Source organism: Prunus avium, chromosome 1, assembly GCF_965620075.1.
Source record: "Prunus avium chromosome 1, drPruAviu1.hap1.1, whole genome shotgun sequence".
Classification (NCBI taxonomy): domain Eukaryota; kingdom Viridiplantae; phylum Streptophyta; class Magnoliopsida; order Rosales; family Rosaceae; genus Prunus; species Prunus avium.
Genome location: NC_142284.1, coordinates 6657763 through 6671950, shown reverse-complemented (window position 1 = coordinate 6671950; position 14188 = coordinate 6657763). Strand labels below are relative to the sequence as shown.

At 36.0% G+C, this 14188-nt stretch overlaps 1 protein-coding gene across 1 annotated transcript; it reads right to left on the bottom strand.

The window, feature by feature from the left end:
* Nucleotides 1-5200: 5200 nt before the first annotated feature.
* Nucleotides 5201-13491, bottom strand: LOC110753454 (Transducin/WD40 repeat-like superfamily protein). Its single transcript, XM_021954363.2, has 16 exons — nt 13209-13491; nt 12945-13118; nt 12656-12841; nt 12016-12424; nt 11732-11850; nt 11565-11642; nt 10624-10764; nt 10043-10087; nt 9766-9932; nt 9480-9558; nt 9314-9399; nt 8504-8633; nt 7954-8086; nt 7538-7704; nt 6678-6876; nt 5201-5856 (listed from the first exon to the last, which is right to left on the bottom strand). Exons 1-16 carry the CDS (start codon nt 13326-13328, stop codon nt 5651-5653), a joined length of 2439 nt encoding a protein of 812 aa, XP_021810055.1. The 5' UTR covers nt 13329-13491; the 3' UTR covers nt 5201-5650.
* Between the last annotated feature and the right edge of the window lie 697 nt (nt 13492-14188).

The following is a 14188-nucleotide window of genomic DNA, read 5'->3' as shown; positions in this document are numbered from 1 at the left end:
CACTTTTCTCATCTACTTTTTTTCAATTATCTTTCACGCTTTTGCTAGATTGAGAAAATTGAGACTGAAAAAGGGGCTGATATGGTGGGATATGTTCAATTTTATGCATTTCAGTCACCATTAATTTTGATTTTTTTTATTACTAAATTTTTGGTATTGGTGATTTTTTTTTCATTTAAATACAAGCGATAATCTAAACTAAAAGAGAAGAAGAGGGTTTTGTCACATACACTATTAAGGTGTCATAAGGATTCGAACTTGAGATCACTAACCGGCAAATCAAGGTCCTTTTCTATTAGACTAGAACTCGATCAAGTGTTGGTGATATTTTTAATATAAATGAAAGTTGCCGACTTGGGAGAAGTAACATGCAAGACAAACAGTGACATTTGACATGCATAAAGAAAAGGTATAAAGAAATCAGGCAAGGACACATATCATGCATGAATTGTCATAAAATACAGAAAAACAACTCATTATATGATAAGGGAAAAATATTAACTTTTGGGATAAGATGTACATATGTCATAATAGTTTTAGGTAGTGGGCTATAAATATAATAAATTGCTCCAAAATGTAGAAGGGTTCTTACATCATCCCACATGTTGTACTTTTATTTTTATTTATTTATTTTTATGAAGAACGTGTTGCACTTCAAGTGGATATTCTTGGCCTACAAAAGCAGGGGAGAAGGCTGAGATTAGTAAATACTTTATAATTCACAATTATACTAATTTTGGTGGAGAAATGATGTATGAAAGAGCACGATGGGGTGTGTACGTTTCAATACCAAATTAATTACTAATAGTTGACAAGTATTTTTTTAAAAAAAGATTGAAATGATCTTAGAAAATTAGGGATATTTTTAACAATGTACCATTAGCAGTCATTGGGACATACGTAATGAATAATTAAGATAATCTCCAAGGGTTTCTAATCAGTCAAAACCCACTAGTTAAAGCCTCCGATTCGAGTTTGTAATTTAGAACACAATTTTTATATATATACAAATAATAATTTGGGAGGCGGGATCAAACCTAAGAGCCCAAATATAGAGGTAAATGCTTGTAACCATTGGAGTTACAAATCCCTTGCCAAAAACATTTATTTTAACCCCCACATTATCTCATAGTCTACCCAAATTTGTACATACTAGTGTTTAAGTATTAATAATTAGTTGTATTAAAAAGGTATTAATAATTAGTAATTCTTGTTGTGATGCTATTTATAAAGGGAAAACCTTTACAAGTTACAAAAAGTATAATAAGAGTGAAACAACGTCATTTTAGTGTAATTTTCAACATAGAGTGAAACAGTTATTATATATCAATTTACAATATTTAATACATTACCGATATTTTGTCGGTTATTATAAACCAATTTATAATATTTGATACATTGCCGATTTTTTGTCGGTATTGTATTGATATTTAGTAATAATCTGTATAATACAACGGGAGCGAGACAAGGAGAGATTTCATGAGAGCAGCTGGCTAAGAGTAAGTCTTCCTTATTGTCATATAATATAGACAATATTATATTGAGAGCTGAAATGATCATAAGTATTTAAGAAACACAAGGAATTATAATTTCCGTTGTATTTTTTCCCTGGTTTTTTGTGATTATTGAGTAATGATTTATATTGGATTATATCATCAATTAAACTGCTTGCTGTCATGACAGAAGGCATGTATGGTTCGAGCCCTACCCAAAAGGTCCAGTAAAGCTGTCACTGATGGAACCCAAGGAAGCCAAACTTAATTTTTATTTTTTTTTCTCATAATTTTGTATGCCAGCAACTCTATCTTTTAAATAATTGTGTTGCTACATTATTTTCATGCAGCTCCATTGCCGACGTCAATCATTGAATGACACTTTCTAATGATTAAACACTAATTTTCTCATGAAGTGTAACCGTACATTATTTTCATGCAACTTATCTTTTAAATAAGCACGGTCACGTGATATAACTTATTTTCATGTTATAACACGTTTATAAGTTATACCGTATGGCCATACTCCAGTACTATTATATAATTTCTCGAGGCGGCTTTGGAGTTGATAATTAAAAATGCTGAAAATAATAACAACAATAATTTTAAATTTAAGAATCGACTTTCAATTGCATTATTATATATATATATATGCCAAAAGTCTTCCATTATTACTTTGCTTTCATGTTCATTTTTGGATATGCATGTGTCAATGTAAGCTAATCATAGCCAACCAGGTGACGAAAGTATCCTACCAAAAATAGAATTAGGGTTACTATATAAAACAGGTGGCCCAGCCCAGGAGCAGTTATATCTATATCTATATATATAAAGCAAAAGGCAGAGAATTGTGAAACATTCAAAATACCAGAAAATGCCCTTGGTTAATACAAACATTAAGAATTGAAATTATTAATTAAATGAGGATAATATGGTAAATTCACACTTTTTCATATTAAAAAAATTTAAAATTAAAAGAAAAATCATATAATGGATCCTCTTTTTATGGAACACAACTACCCATTATCTTTTTTTAATTCTAAAATAATTTTTTTTTTTTTTAAAAAAAAGTCTCTCGCAGGCACGGAAGCGCGTGCAGAGAGGCTAGTGCTTTAGAAAAGGTTAACGTAATTTTAGTCCATAGAGTTTTAGGATCAGTATCAAAATGGGCCCCGATGTTTTAATTTCATCAATTTTATACTTGATATTTCAAAATATGACCAATTTACACCGACCGTTACATTGACCGTCAGGTCAGACGTTAAATGCTGAAGTGGCAGTCGTGGGTATCACCACAAAACATATTTCTCTCTTTTCCCTGCGTCTCTCTCTTCCCCTTCGACACAGTCACTGTGCAAATAATGACTGTTCATCTTCCCGGTGACACAACGCCGCCATCTGGCCACCTCCAACTACGGGACCGGTTGGAAAATGACCACCTACTTCTAGCGACCATGTCTGGGCCAAGGCTCGACCTCCCCAGTTCATCATGACGCCGAAGTGAGCTCCAGAAGGGAGAATGAAGGTTTCGCCTTCTGACGCCGATTTCGGCAGCCGTTGACGTCGATTAAGATATGGTTTTTCATCCCCTCCAGGTGTTCTTGTTGTTGGTATATGTAGTTTGGATCGATTTCATGATTTGAGAGTTCGAATTAAAACCCTCAAAATGGCCGACTGTTTTGGCTGTGATATATCCAATTTCGGTCAGTTTTTGGCGGGGGTTCGAGAACAAAACTTGCTCCCCTGGTTAGTCTGATTGTGTTGATATAGGAGGTGCGGCGTTGTGTAGCCGAGAAGACGAACAATCATTGTTTGCACAGTGACTGTGTCAAAGGGGGGAAGAGAGGGAAGTAGGGAAGAGAGATAAATAAGTTTTGTGGTGGGTCCCACGATTGCCATGTCAGCATTTAATGTTTGACTTGACGGTCAATGTAACGGCCAGTGTAAATTGGTCATATTTTGAAATGTCAAGTATGAAATTAGTGAAATTAAAACATTGGAGCCCATTTCGATACTTACCCTAAACCTCTAGGACTAAAATGACGTTAATCCTTTAGAAAAACATAGTCATTAGAGACACAGATTTTATATACTAGATTTATAGGACACGATCCACCGGATAATGTATGTATATGCATTGGAATGAACTAATTTCAAAGGAATTTAAGAAAGCTAGCTATTTCGAAATAAATAATAAATAATAAAGTATGGCTTTACATGCAAACACAGTGGCAGTTGATATTAAGAGAAAAAACAAAGGTGGCAGAAAATGGACGGTGCATGTATGCTCAAAATACCACTGTTTTGAGGCCACATATTATGTGCAGGTGTGTTAGGTGAACAGTAACCATCCACAGCCACAGGCACAGCCACAGCCAGAGAGAGAGAGAGAGAGAGAGAGAGAGAGAGAGAGAGAGAATCTGTATAGGATTAGTGGGTTGAAGGGTTGATCATATAATATTTTTGTTTTTTGTTTTAAATGTTACTTGAAGTTGTGATTAGTGGGTTGAAAGTTGGTTAACTTAAAAAGACTTGGGGAATAACAGGGTGGTGCAACGACAAGAACTATAATGCACTAAAACAGTGGTGCCCTGGAGCTTTTAGGAGAAAACTATGGTGTACAAAGTTAGAGTTGTTGATCAGTGCCCTAATTTAATTAAACTATTATTGGAGAGAGTTTTGGTGGCTTGACAAAGCGTGCTAATGACGTTTTTTTAAAAATTAATACGTATTATTATTATATTAGTTAATGTCCACTCTTATTAGCTTAATTAGTTGTTTTTTTGAGAGCATATTAGCTTAGTTATAGTTTAACAAACTTAAATGAGTTCACCTGATTGTCTTAATTTTGATATTAGATCGCTCCGTTATAGATAAGAGAAAGGGCTTGCTTGCTAGTCTATATGTTGATTACCAACTTTCTATGTACATTGTATTTGACTGGCTAAATAGATTTATGGGAGCTATAGTATAGGGTTTAGGGTTTAAACGTGTTGATGATATAGATTTGTAGTCTTATAGCTTAATTTTAAACAAGAGAACGTTTCTCCTTGTATGAATTTCATGTATGCATGAAGTTATTTGTAAGATTATGTATCTAATCTACAAAATAAACAATGTTTTAAAGTAGAACAGTGTGGGGTTAAATATTAAGGCATATAGCACTCTACGATTTTAAAACTACTAGTCAGACAAACCACTATTAGAATTTGGAATTTGGTCTCAAATGCAACAAAAAGCACACTGTTTTGGTTCATATACCACATGCGCAACATCAAGCTATAGGGGGTTACAGAAGTTGTCATTGCCATTGTTTTTCAACAGCATTCTGCTATGTGCATTCATATGAATTTATGCGTGGATCATAATGCATAAACAACAAAGGAGAGTGATTAACTAGTACCGGGTACCAATGTACAGTAATAGGTATACTACGTATATTTTATCGACGTTTCCACGTATCTATCAAGCACGAACAAAATATCGAATAAAAATCGACCACGTACCAAGTCCGTATAGCAGCACCCAGTTTCAAACAATCTTTTCCCAAACAATGAATTGTCTTGCTTCCAGTCTATTAGAATAGATCCAACTTTCTACGGGCCAAAACCATGCTACATGAGAGATGATAGCTATGGCATAAAACACCAACTTAGCAAATTGACTTCAAAATACAATGAAGCTAGCCTTAGTATGATTCAGACAAAGGTTCAAAGTACTGTTCAATAAAGCACACAAAAGAATTTAAGATCTGATACAAACTCATCAAAATTTACAAAATTTTATGTAGAAATATAGGATTACAAAATTGTGCTGTAATCGTCCCCTTTAAATTACAAAATTTCTAAAGACAACGGAAATTCAATTGGATGTGAATCCCGTGCTTCTCATACGGCCTTGTACTTCGGTCAACGATTCAAAATAACTCAAGATCATAACCCTCGCCGAGGCTACTAAATTTGCAAATTCTAAATACATGGTTCCTTAGATTTGAAATGGTGTTAGCATCATTTATATCGCATTCAGTTTTGCCTTCTGCCTCAAAGCCACCAAATCTACGTCACACCCCAGCAGTATCTTTGTTGCTCAACCAGACATCTAAACCTGCTTCAAACTTTCTCCTGATCTAGATTTGCCAGTCGAGGGCAACAAACAGGTTATTCTACGGTGGCAGTCCTCTTTTCTAGCAGTGATTCCATAAATTCTGAACACAGTTTGGTGAGGGGCGGAAGATTATGCGATGACCCACTAAATAGGGTCTCCCAAGGCCTCTGTGATGGGGCAGATGGGGCCAAGAAGGCCTGATCTCTCTTTAAATCAAACCGCGGTAGCTCCCCATAGATAGATGCATATCCAAATTGCCCTGTTAAATGAAAAATTAAATTAGTATCAAAATAAAATACTGTAATATAGGTACACACATGTACAAACTCAAATATCAATCATCACTATGAGGTACTCGAACACAACAGCTGCATTAGTTATAACTTCTTCAGCTGGCTTAATTTCCCAAGCAACTCAAATTATGGTGCTAATTCTTCAGTTGGAAAGCATATATAGTATGTATGTAGTTCAACTGACATAAGACAGACCACTGAACCAATTCCTCTCACAAAAGCTTATGTATCGGCATATAATCAACTTTTTCTAACCTTTCCCCTGAATATTTATGATACATATATTAACGTATGTATGTATGCAAACTCTATCTGTACATGGGGACAAAAAGTTAACTCATGAATCTACGTTAACTTTTCATTCCAAACTGAGCTTGAAACTCATGGCGACTATAGGCATCTCACTTCCTACTAGAAAGTCTCCTTGAATATTTAGACCTAAGTCAATACAACATACACATTCATATTCTTCTTGAACACAAGTAGTATATGCGGTTTTTATTTATTTATTTATGATAATGCACCACAACAAAAGATCCAATTCTAGTCTCATTTTTAATCTGAGAAATTATATATACTATGCTATGTTAAATGGCACAGGACAAAATACAGTGATACGACAAATTTACAAAAAGTCGGATACAGATTCATCAACAAAATAACATATACTACATTCTATGCATGTTTAAAAAAAAAAAAACAATTATACATCGATTCCTTGTTCAAGCGTCATGTTCATCTTCACACACAAAAATTAACACAAAACTAATGCACAGTGAAGCTCTACCTGTTTCATCAAGGGCAACATGACTCTCCCGCTTGGTTAGACTAAGTTCATTTGTTTCATTGCCATATGGGTCAAAGATGATGTACTCATGGTCACCATTCATATACACAAATAAAGTTTGTGGTGGTTTCCCATCTAAAATATTGTATTGGAAGGAATGCTGGTTCCCATTCAGAAAAGCAAGACCCCCACCCTTAGCCTGAGATACAAGCACTGAGGATTAGAATACAATTCATTCTTCTCTAATACCATTAAGTAACTGCAATTACAACACAGAAAAGCATCACGAATTCACGTCTGTAGAGCTCTTATTAAAGAAAATAATTGTGTAGATTTGTGTGCCTTAAAAGAGTTGGACCTTTCAAACAAAGTGACAGGAGAAAATGCAACCACACTTTTTATCAGAGACGAACCAACCTCCCGCCTAAAATAAATTAATAAACCAATAAATAAGGCACACAAATGTGCACAGACCAGAAATCAAGCAGTTTAGTTATTTTCTCTTGAATTCTAGGTTTTTCCTTGTTTTGGTTTTCCTCTCTTTGGTTTTTTCTTTCTGTTGGGTGGGGATTTATGGATTCATGCATCTGAAAACACATTTCAACATGCATGTCCATATCCATATCAGCCCTCAGATTCTGTATGGCATTGCTGTGCCCACCAAATTATAGATTTATATCTTTGTTCATAGAAAAACAAATAAATCAGTTAAGTCTTAATGTTAATGAAGGTTAAAGGCAAAATACACTGCATAATTTCTTATATTTTTTGTTAAATGGATTCTAAGTGTAAAAAGAAAATGGGGAAGCATATACCAGAATGGCTCTTAACAAAAGGCAGAGATTTTAAGCACAGCATACCTTCCTTACAGACCACATGGCCAATGGAACAGGATCTGTTGCATTGAATAATAAGATTACCCCATCTTTTCCTACGAGAGAAGGTTCATTAGAGCCCATACAAGCAGATGATTTGGGAAGAAGGGCAAGAACTGCAAACGATGATGAATCTGGCGCACAGGTAACATCTGAAAAATGCACAAATAGCAGAATTTCAAATCCAAGTAGGATGCCAGTGACATGACTGTCATGATCAGTAAATAAAGGAACATTCAACTCAATGCCAGTGGAATAAAGAATGGGACACAATGTTGTCAGCGTCATTCTGAGCTCTTTGGGAGTTATAAACATAGGCCTAGCTGGTTGAACCATTATAAAGCTCATGTGATTAGGCAAACCTCAAGGAAAAGAAAGAAAAACACACGAGAGATGCAAACCTTCTATGTGAAGCTTGTACGACCAAGATTCAGATAGTTTTGACATGCTCCACACCGATAGCTGTGGTTTTGAACCTTGGGAGACAGACACGAGATACTCTGATTTGCCAGCAAAAGACAGGGTCACAATTGGCTGAAAAAAAGAAGACAGCTACGTGAGAGAGAGAGAGAGAGAGAAGCAATTCATGAATACTGAATGCAGTCCGCTGAATGGTTTTTCTATTTCTTCTAGCAACATTGTAACTTGAACCAGCATAAAGCATAAACATGATAAAAAATAGCATATTCTAAAGATACCCTCCATTTCAGGCCTTTTAAGACCACCTTTGCAAAAGTTTACTAAATAAATAAAGACAACCATGCTCAATTTGGAGCAGTAGGGAGGTCTGAAATTCTTCCATAAATGAAAGATCAAGTCCCAAATGAAAAGATTGGAAATAGACAGGCCATGACTGGTACTTTTTCATGCACTAATAAAGTGATTCACACAAAATAATATATGTTTCTGAAAAAGAATAATCCAAAGACAATTGGGATCTGAAAAATTCACCATCTGCGCCTCTCCAATCACAGCCACAAGGGCATTGTTGTCAGGGTCCCATAGTGTTATTACAGTTTCCGCTGCAACAGCCAGAACAGAACCATCAGCAGAAAATGCAGCAGCTGTCATTGGCTTCTTCCTGCAAGGGAAATTATTGTTCATAATACTGAGAGTTTTCAAATAAGTTCATGTGTGATGAAGACAAACAAGAACCAAGAGTTTTGAATATGAGGTTATTTTATATGTACCGAAAACATCTGATCTGTACATTATTCTATTTTCTTTTACCGCTGTATTATATCCCCAGCCATTTTTTTGCATGAAGTATATCCACACATGAGGTGTCAACTTTTTTCTAATAAGAAACAAAATTTCGTTGAAGGAAAATGAAACAGTTTAAAACAGATTACAAGGTGTACACCGGTCCATAAGACCTGAATCCTGGCAAGTAACCTCTAAGAAATAAAAAAACACAAAGAACAGGACTCTAGACAACTACAGCATCAAAAGCTTTATTGAACAAAGGCCCAAGACCAAGAAATCCACACTGCAGAATTCCCATAGCTTCTATGACTAACCAATATTCAGTTACAACATCAACATTGAGATCTGACCAACAGCCAAAATAAATTTTGTTCACTAAACACATAATAGAATTTTAATAATTCAATCATAACTTTTGACTATTCATGAATTAATCATGTCTTAATAGTTAGTAAATTTTTTAAAAAGAGTAAATGTAGGATATTCAGCTCCTAGCAAGAACAGCGACCGACTCAACAAGAAAGTTTTGTCTTCCAAGATAGAGGGGGGACATACTTGTATGAACCTACAGCGTGACACATCCAACCAGAATGTTGCAGTGCCTCATGTTTCTGCTGAATCTCATCACTGGAAACCCAAATCTGAAACCGTGAAATACATTTGTAAATTTAAAAAAGAAACAGAATCCTCAACAATAAATATACAAATAATTCAAAATTACCTTGAAATCCCCACCATATGATGAACTGACAACCATACGACGGGTAGGATGGAAAGCAAGAGAAGAAATTCCAGCATCCCTATACAATAAATGAATATTCAGCTTCACAACTTTGTAGCATATAAGAGATTTTAAATTAAAAAGATACAAATTTTCCTCGTGCTTAATAAGTTTAGTAGCAATTGACAATCTATCAGAAGCGGGGTACTCAATGAATATCACAACTGAAGAAAATATCACATTCTGCCAACTACACTTTTCTAGGTAGAATCAGTCAGGTCCAAACCTGTGAGGTTCGTAAACAATGGTGGACATGGTGAAATTTTTGTTCTGTGACCCTGATGCCCAAAACTTAAGACAAACAAGACCACCTAATCCCTCCTCAGGCAGCTTAACTTCAACAGTGCTCATCATAGAGCCATCTCCAGATAGAGACACCAAAGTCACTATTACCTGTGACCACAATATCCCAAGATATGGTCAAATTAGTGATAAGATGTTTTAGTAGAATGTAAATAAATGAGATGGTGCTCTCAAGCTAGAAAGTAAAATGAGCAACTTACTCTGATTTCATCACCTGGTTGATGGTTTCTCTCACAGACTTGAACCTGCGAAATGCCCAATCCAAAATAACTTAACTCACATATAATCACTTATAATTTATAAAGAATAGAGCAATCTCTCTCTCTCTCTCTCTCTCTCTCTCTCTCTCTCTATATATATATATATATATATATATATATATATATATATTATAGATCCTCTAGTGGCCCAAAACTAACAACAAAGCAATATCAACTTTTTTAATACAAGACTAAAACAACACAGAAACCCCCAAAAGTATATTTATTCAATTGAGAAAATATATTATGTCGAGAAATATTTCAATTTAAAACCATTTTTCTATTCCCAACATGTACTTACAACCACAACTACAAAAATATTTATCAACAAAATAATTTCACATAGCTAGCAGCTTTGGCTAGTACATGCACCTAGGAATTTATGTTGTGGGTATTTATTTACCAATGAACAAACTCCCTTCCAAGGACAATTAAAAAACCCAGAAAGCAATAAAAAGTTCTCTGTAGCAAATTCAACAATTATCCATTGAAACATCAAATAAACAACAAAACATCTTCACCTCAGAAACTTCACGGTCATCAAATAAGCTGTAGAATTGGATGCGATAATTCTCTGTACGCAAGGCAACCAACCCAGCAGTGTGATCAAAGGCAAACCTGTTGCATATTCCTTCATATATCTCTGGAACTGAATAAGGAAGCTGAAAAGTAAACAGTTCTAATTAGAAGCTTTGACATTAGTTTATTCCTCACATAAAGATGCTGGAACTAACTTCACAGGCAGATTCACAAAAGGTGAATGAATCCATCAAAACATTCAGCAGCTATCCTGGCGCATTCATAAAAAAGGTAGCTTAAGCACTAGCTCACTCTCTCACACATGCAATGATGCACACATTAGCATTCAACCTGAATGCAGGTTTAGACATTTAAGGCTCATCTTAAGGCAAGGCAGTTATAGAATCTCAGCCCACTATTATTAAAAATTTCATCATGCACTTACATCCTGGTATATCCATCAAAACATTCAGCGGCAACACTGGTAAATTCATACAAAATGTAGCTTAAGCACCAGCTCATTTAATCTCGCATATGCACACATTAACATTCAAGCTGGATTCAGGGTTAGAGCAATTTTAGCCTCATCTCAAGGCAAAGCCGTTCTAGAATGTCTCCATCCTATATTAAGTAGAAATTTCATCATCCATATTCATCCCAGTCAAGGTATGGTGCAGACTTTTTGATGTCCTTTTTATCACACTTGCCTCACAAACAAAGGACCAGTTGACTCTCGCCTGCTCATCAATATGCACCATACCTGTAGCCAGGTCCTAATGATGTGCACTGTCAATAGTGTATCCTACTAAACTGTGTTTCTTACGAAAACATAATGTTTTTACTAAAAACTGTTACCTCAATCTACTAAACGTTTATAATAAGTCAATAAACACAATAGTAGAGCCTTGAGAGACACAAACCAGAATTTCCAATTGAAACAAACCTTGATCCCTGAAATAGACTTCACGATTTCCATTAAGGGCATTTTTAGTATATGAATTTGATTATCTGCACAAGATATCTAAAAACCATATATCAGTGAAACCAGTAGAATTCATTAGTTCCTCACCACAGAGAATGCACGAATATGTTAATTGAAAATCTTCTTACAGAAGAAAGTGAAGGATCTGGAGAATCAGTCAAATATAGAAGCGGAGATCCAATTCTGGGCAAGAATTTCTTTTTCCCTGTGTCTAGCTGCCAGACCACAAGAACTCCTTCCACTCCGCCTGGATACCACAGAAGTGTTAATATATATAGGACACTTATAGGACACTTACAAATTAAGAAATTCGGACAAAGAAATGGGGGGCGGGGAGGGAGAGATATGATGAGGAAAAGGAAAGACATATTCCAGGTCCATTTTCACCTGCAATTGCTTAAAATCCACATACCTGAATATAAATAGGCTCCGTCAGAAGAGAAAGAAAGGACACTTATTCCAGCAGGATGCCAATGCCATGTGGTGCAAGACTCAGCATCATCATCTCCCCTAACTCCAGGTCTTTCTTCCTCATTATTCATTGATGTTCCATTTTCTAGTTTGCCACCGTCAGAAAACGTACGATTACCAAACCCTCTCCAGGTTAGAATTCTCCCACTTACATCACCTGCGGCAACAATTGTCTTGGTCGGATGAAATGCAAGAACCGTCAAGTTTCTTGTATGATGCAATGTAATCTTCTTAGAGACTAAGAGTTTAGAATCTATAGCAGGGACTCTCCATATATGAATCTTCCGCTTGTTCCGGATGCCAAAGAATTTTCCCGAGGGACTGACAGTTATAGCCTCTGGTTCTTGAGTCTACCAAATTGAGTGATAATATCAATATCAAATTGGGTATAAATACATCAGCAGACAATATATAAAAATACATGATAACAGATAGCTATCAACCAATACGAAAAAGGACTAAACACACAAAGTCATAGAGCTTTTATGTAATGAATAATATCATAGCACTTCATTTTTGTTTCCTTCATATACGCAATAGAAAAAACCTAAAAGCAAATAATTTGTAGTAGATTCTTGCACCTCTGCGAAAACACCGCCACCCAAACGAGATTCAGTCAAATCACACTTCCGAATCTGCCCACGCAAAGCCTTCGGTGCATTTGCTTGCGCTTGGGTATTCTCAACAGACAAGTAAGCGAAAACATGAACCGGCAACGCACTTTCTTGCATTCCTTTCTCCGGTTGGCCCAAAAAGGACGGAATAACCTGAAAATCAAAACCGAACAACGCTACCCATGAACATTCTCTCGGTTCCCAAACAGAAAATAAAAGAATAACAATAAAAAAAGCAACCAAGCTAAATAAATACCATAGAGAAAATGGGCATTTTAATATCAATGGTCTTCATCAACTCTGCGACTGCAAAGTCCCAATAGCGGATGGTGCCATCGAGGGAGGCAGTCCAGCAAAAGCTCAGAGCTTTGTTTCCGGGAACTACTATGACGGAGGTAACGAAGGCATTGTGAGCCTCCAAGGACGCTATCTAAATTAAACAAATAAAACCAAATATTATCAGAACAGGGTGGGTATGGGAGCGTAAATTGAGGAGGAAGAGAATGGCAGAACTGGAAACCTGTAAACCGGTGGCGGTGCTAAAGATGGAGACGACGGTGCCTGTGCAGACGAGGAGGCGCTTGGCGTCGGTGGAGAAGGCTGGAGGTGCTGACACGTAGCTCTTGCCGCCCCCAATCATCTCTCTCTCTCTCTCTCTCTCTCTCTCTCTCTCTCTCTCTCTCTGTGCAACTGTTTGAGTTTGAGAATTCAGAGAGTCTCAGTTGAGCAGCCTCCCTTTTGGTGCTTTGGAGGGTTTTTGTTTTAGGGGTTTAAGACTTTGGCTACTGAGAATTCTTCTACATTTTTTAACGAAGAAGCCGCCGAGGGTCCCTTCCAGCTTTTTCTCATTTTTTTTAATCTTTTTTTTTTTAAACTTTAGGGCCCACTCTAAGGCCCAATTAAACAAGGAAACCACATAAGAATGGGTTTGGCCCAATCACAATTCTTTGAGAAATTTTCACCACACAGTTTTTACTCTTCCCATCAAAGAAAGAAAAATCAATGGAAGCTCCCTAGATTTATTGGCTTTGTGATATAATTAAAGGTTAGTAGGTCTTAGGTTTGAGGACCGGCACAGTTCGAATCAACGTATTACCAGAAAAATTAATGTCGGGAAACACAAATGGGGAAATCAAGAGAGCTAGGAAAATGGTCCGGTAGGGGCAATTAACGATTGGTGATTTATAGTTGGGAAAAAAAAAACATACCAGAATATAACAGTTTGAGAAAAGGAAAAAAAGGATCATTTGAGTACAGAGTAGTTGATAGGTCCAAGTTAAAGGGATATATTTTGGATGGATATGAAATTATGATCCGAAAATTTTCAACTTTGGCACGCCCAAATCATATACGACATCCGAAAGTTCCAAAATACAAAACAAAAGTTTCAAAACAAAACCGAATTACATGGGAATGAAGCAATGGAAGGAAAGAGTTGGCCAGTCTCTTATTTAGGCGTTGTAACAACACATGCAAATATTATTATTATATTTGAACCCC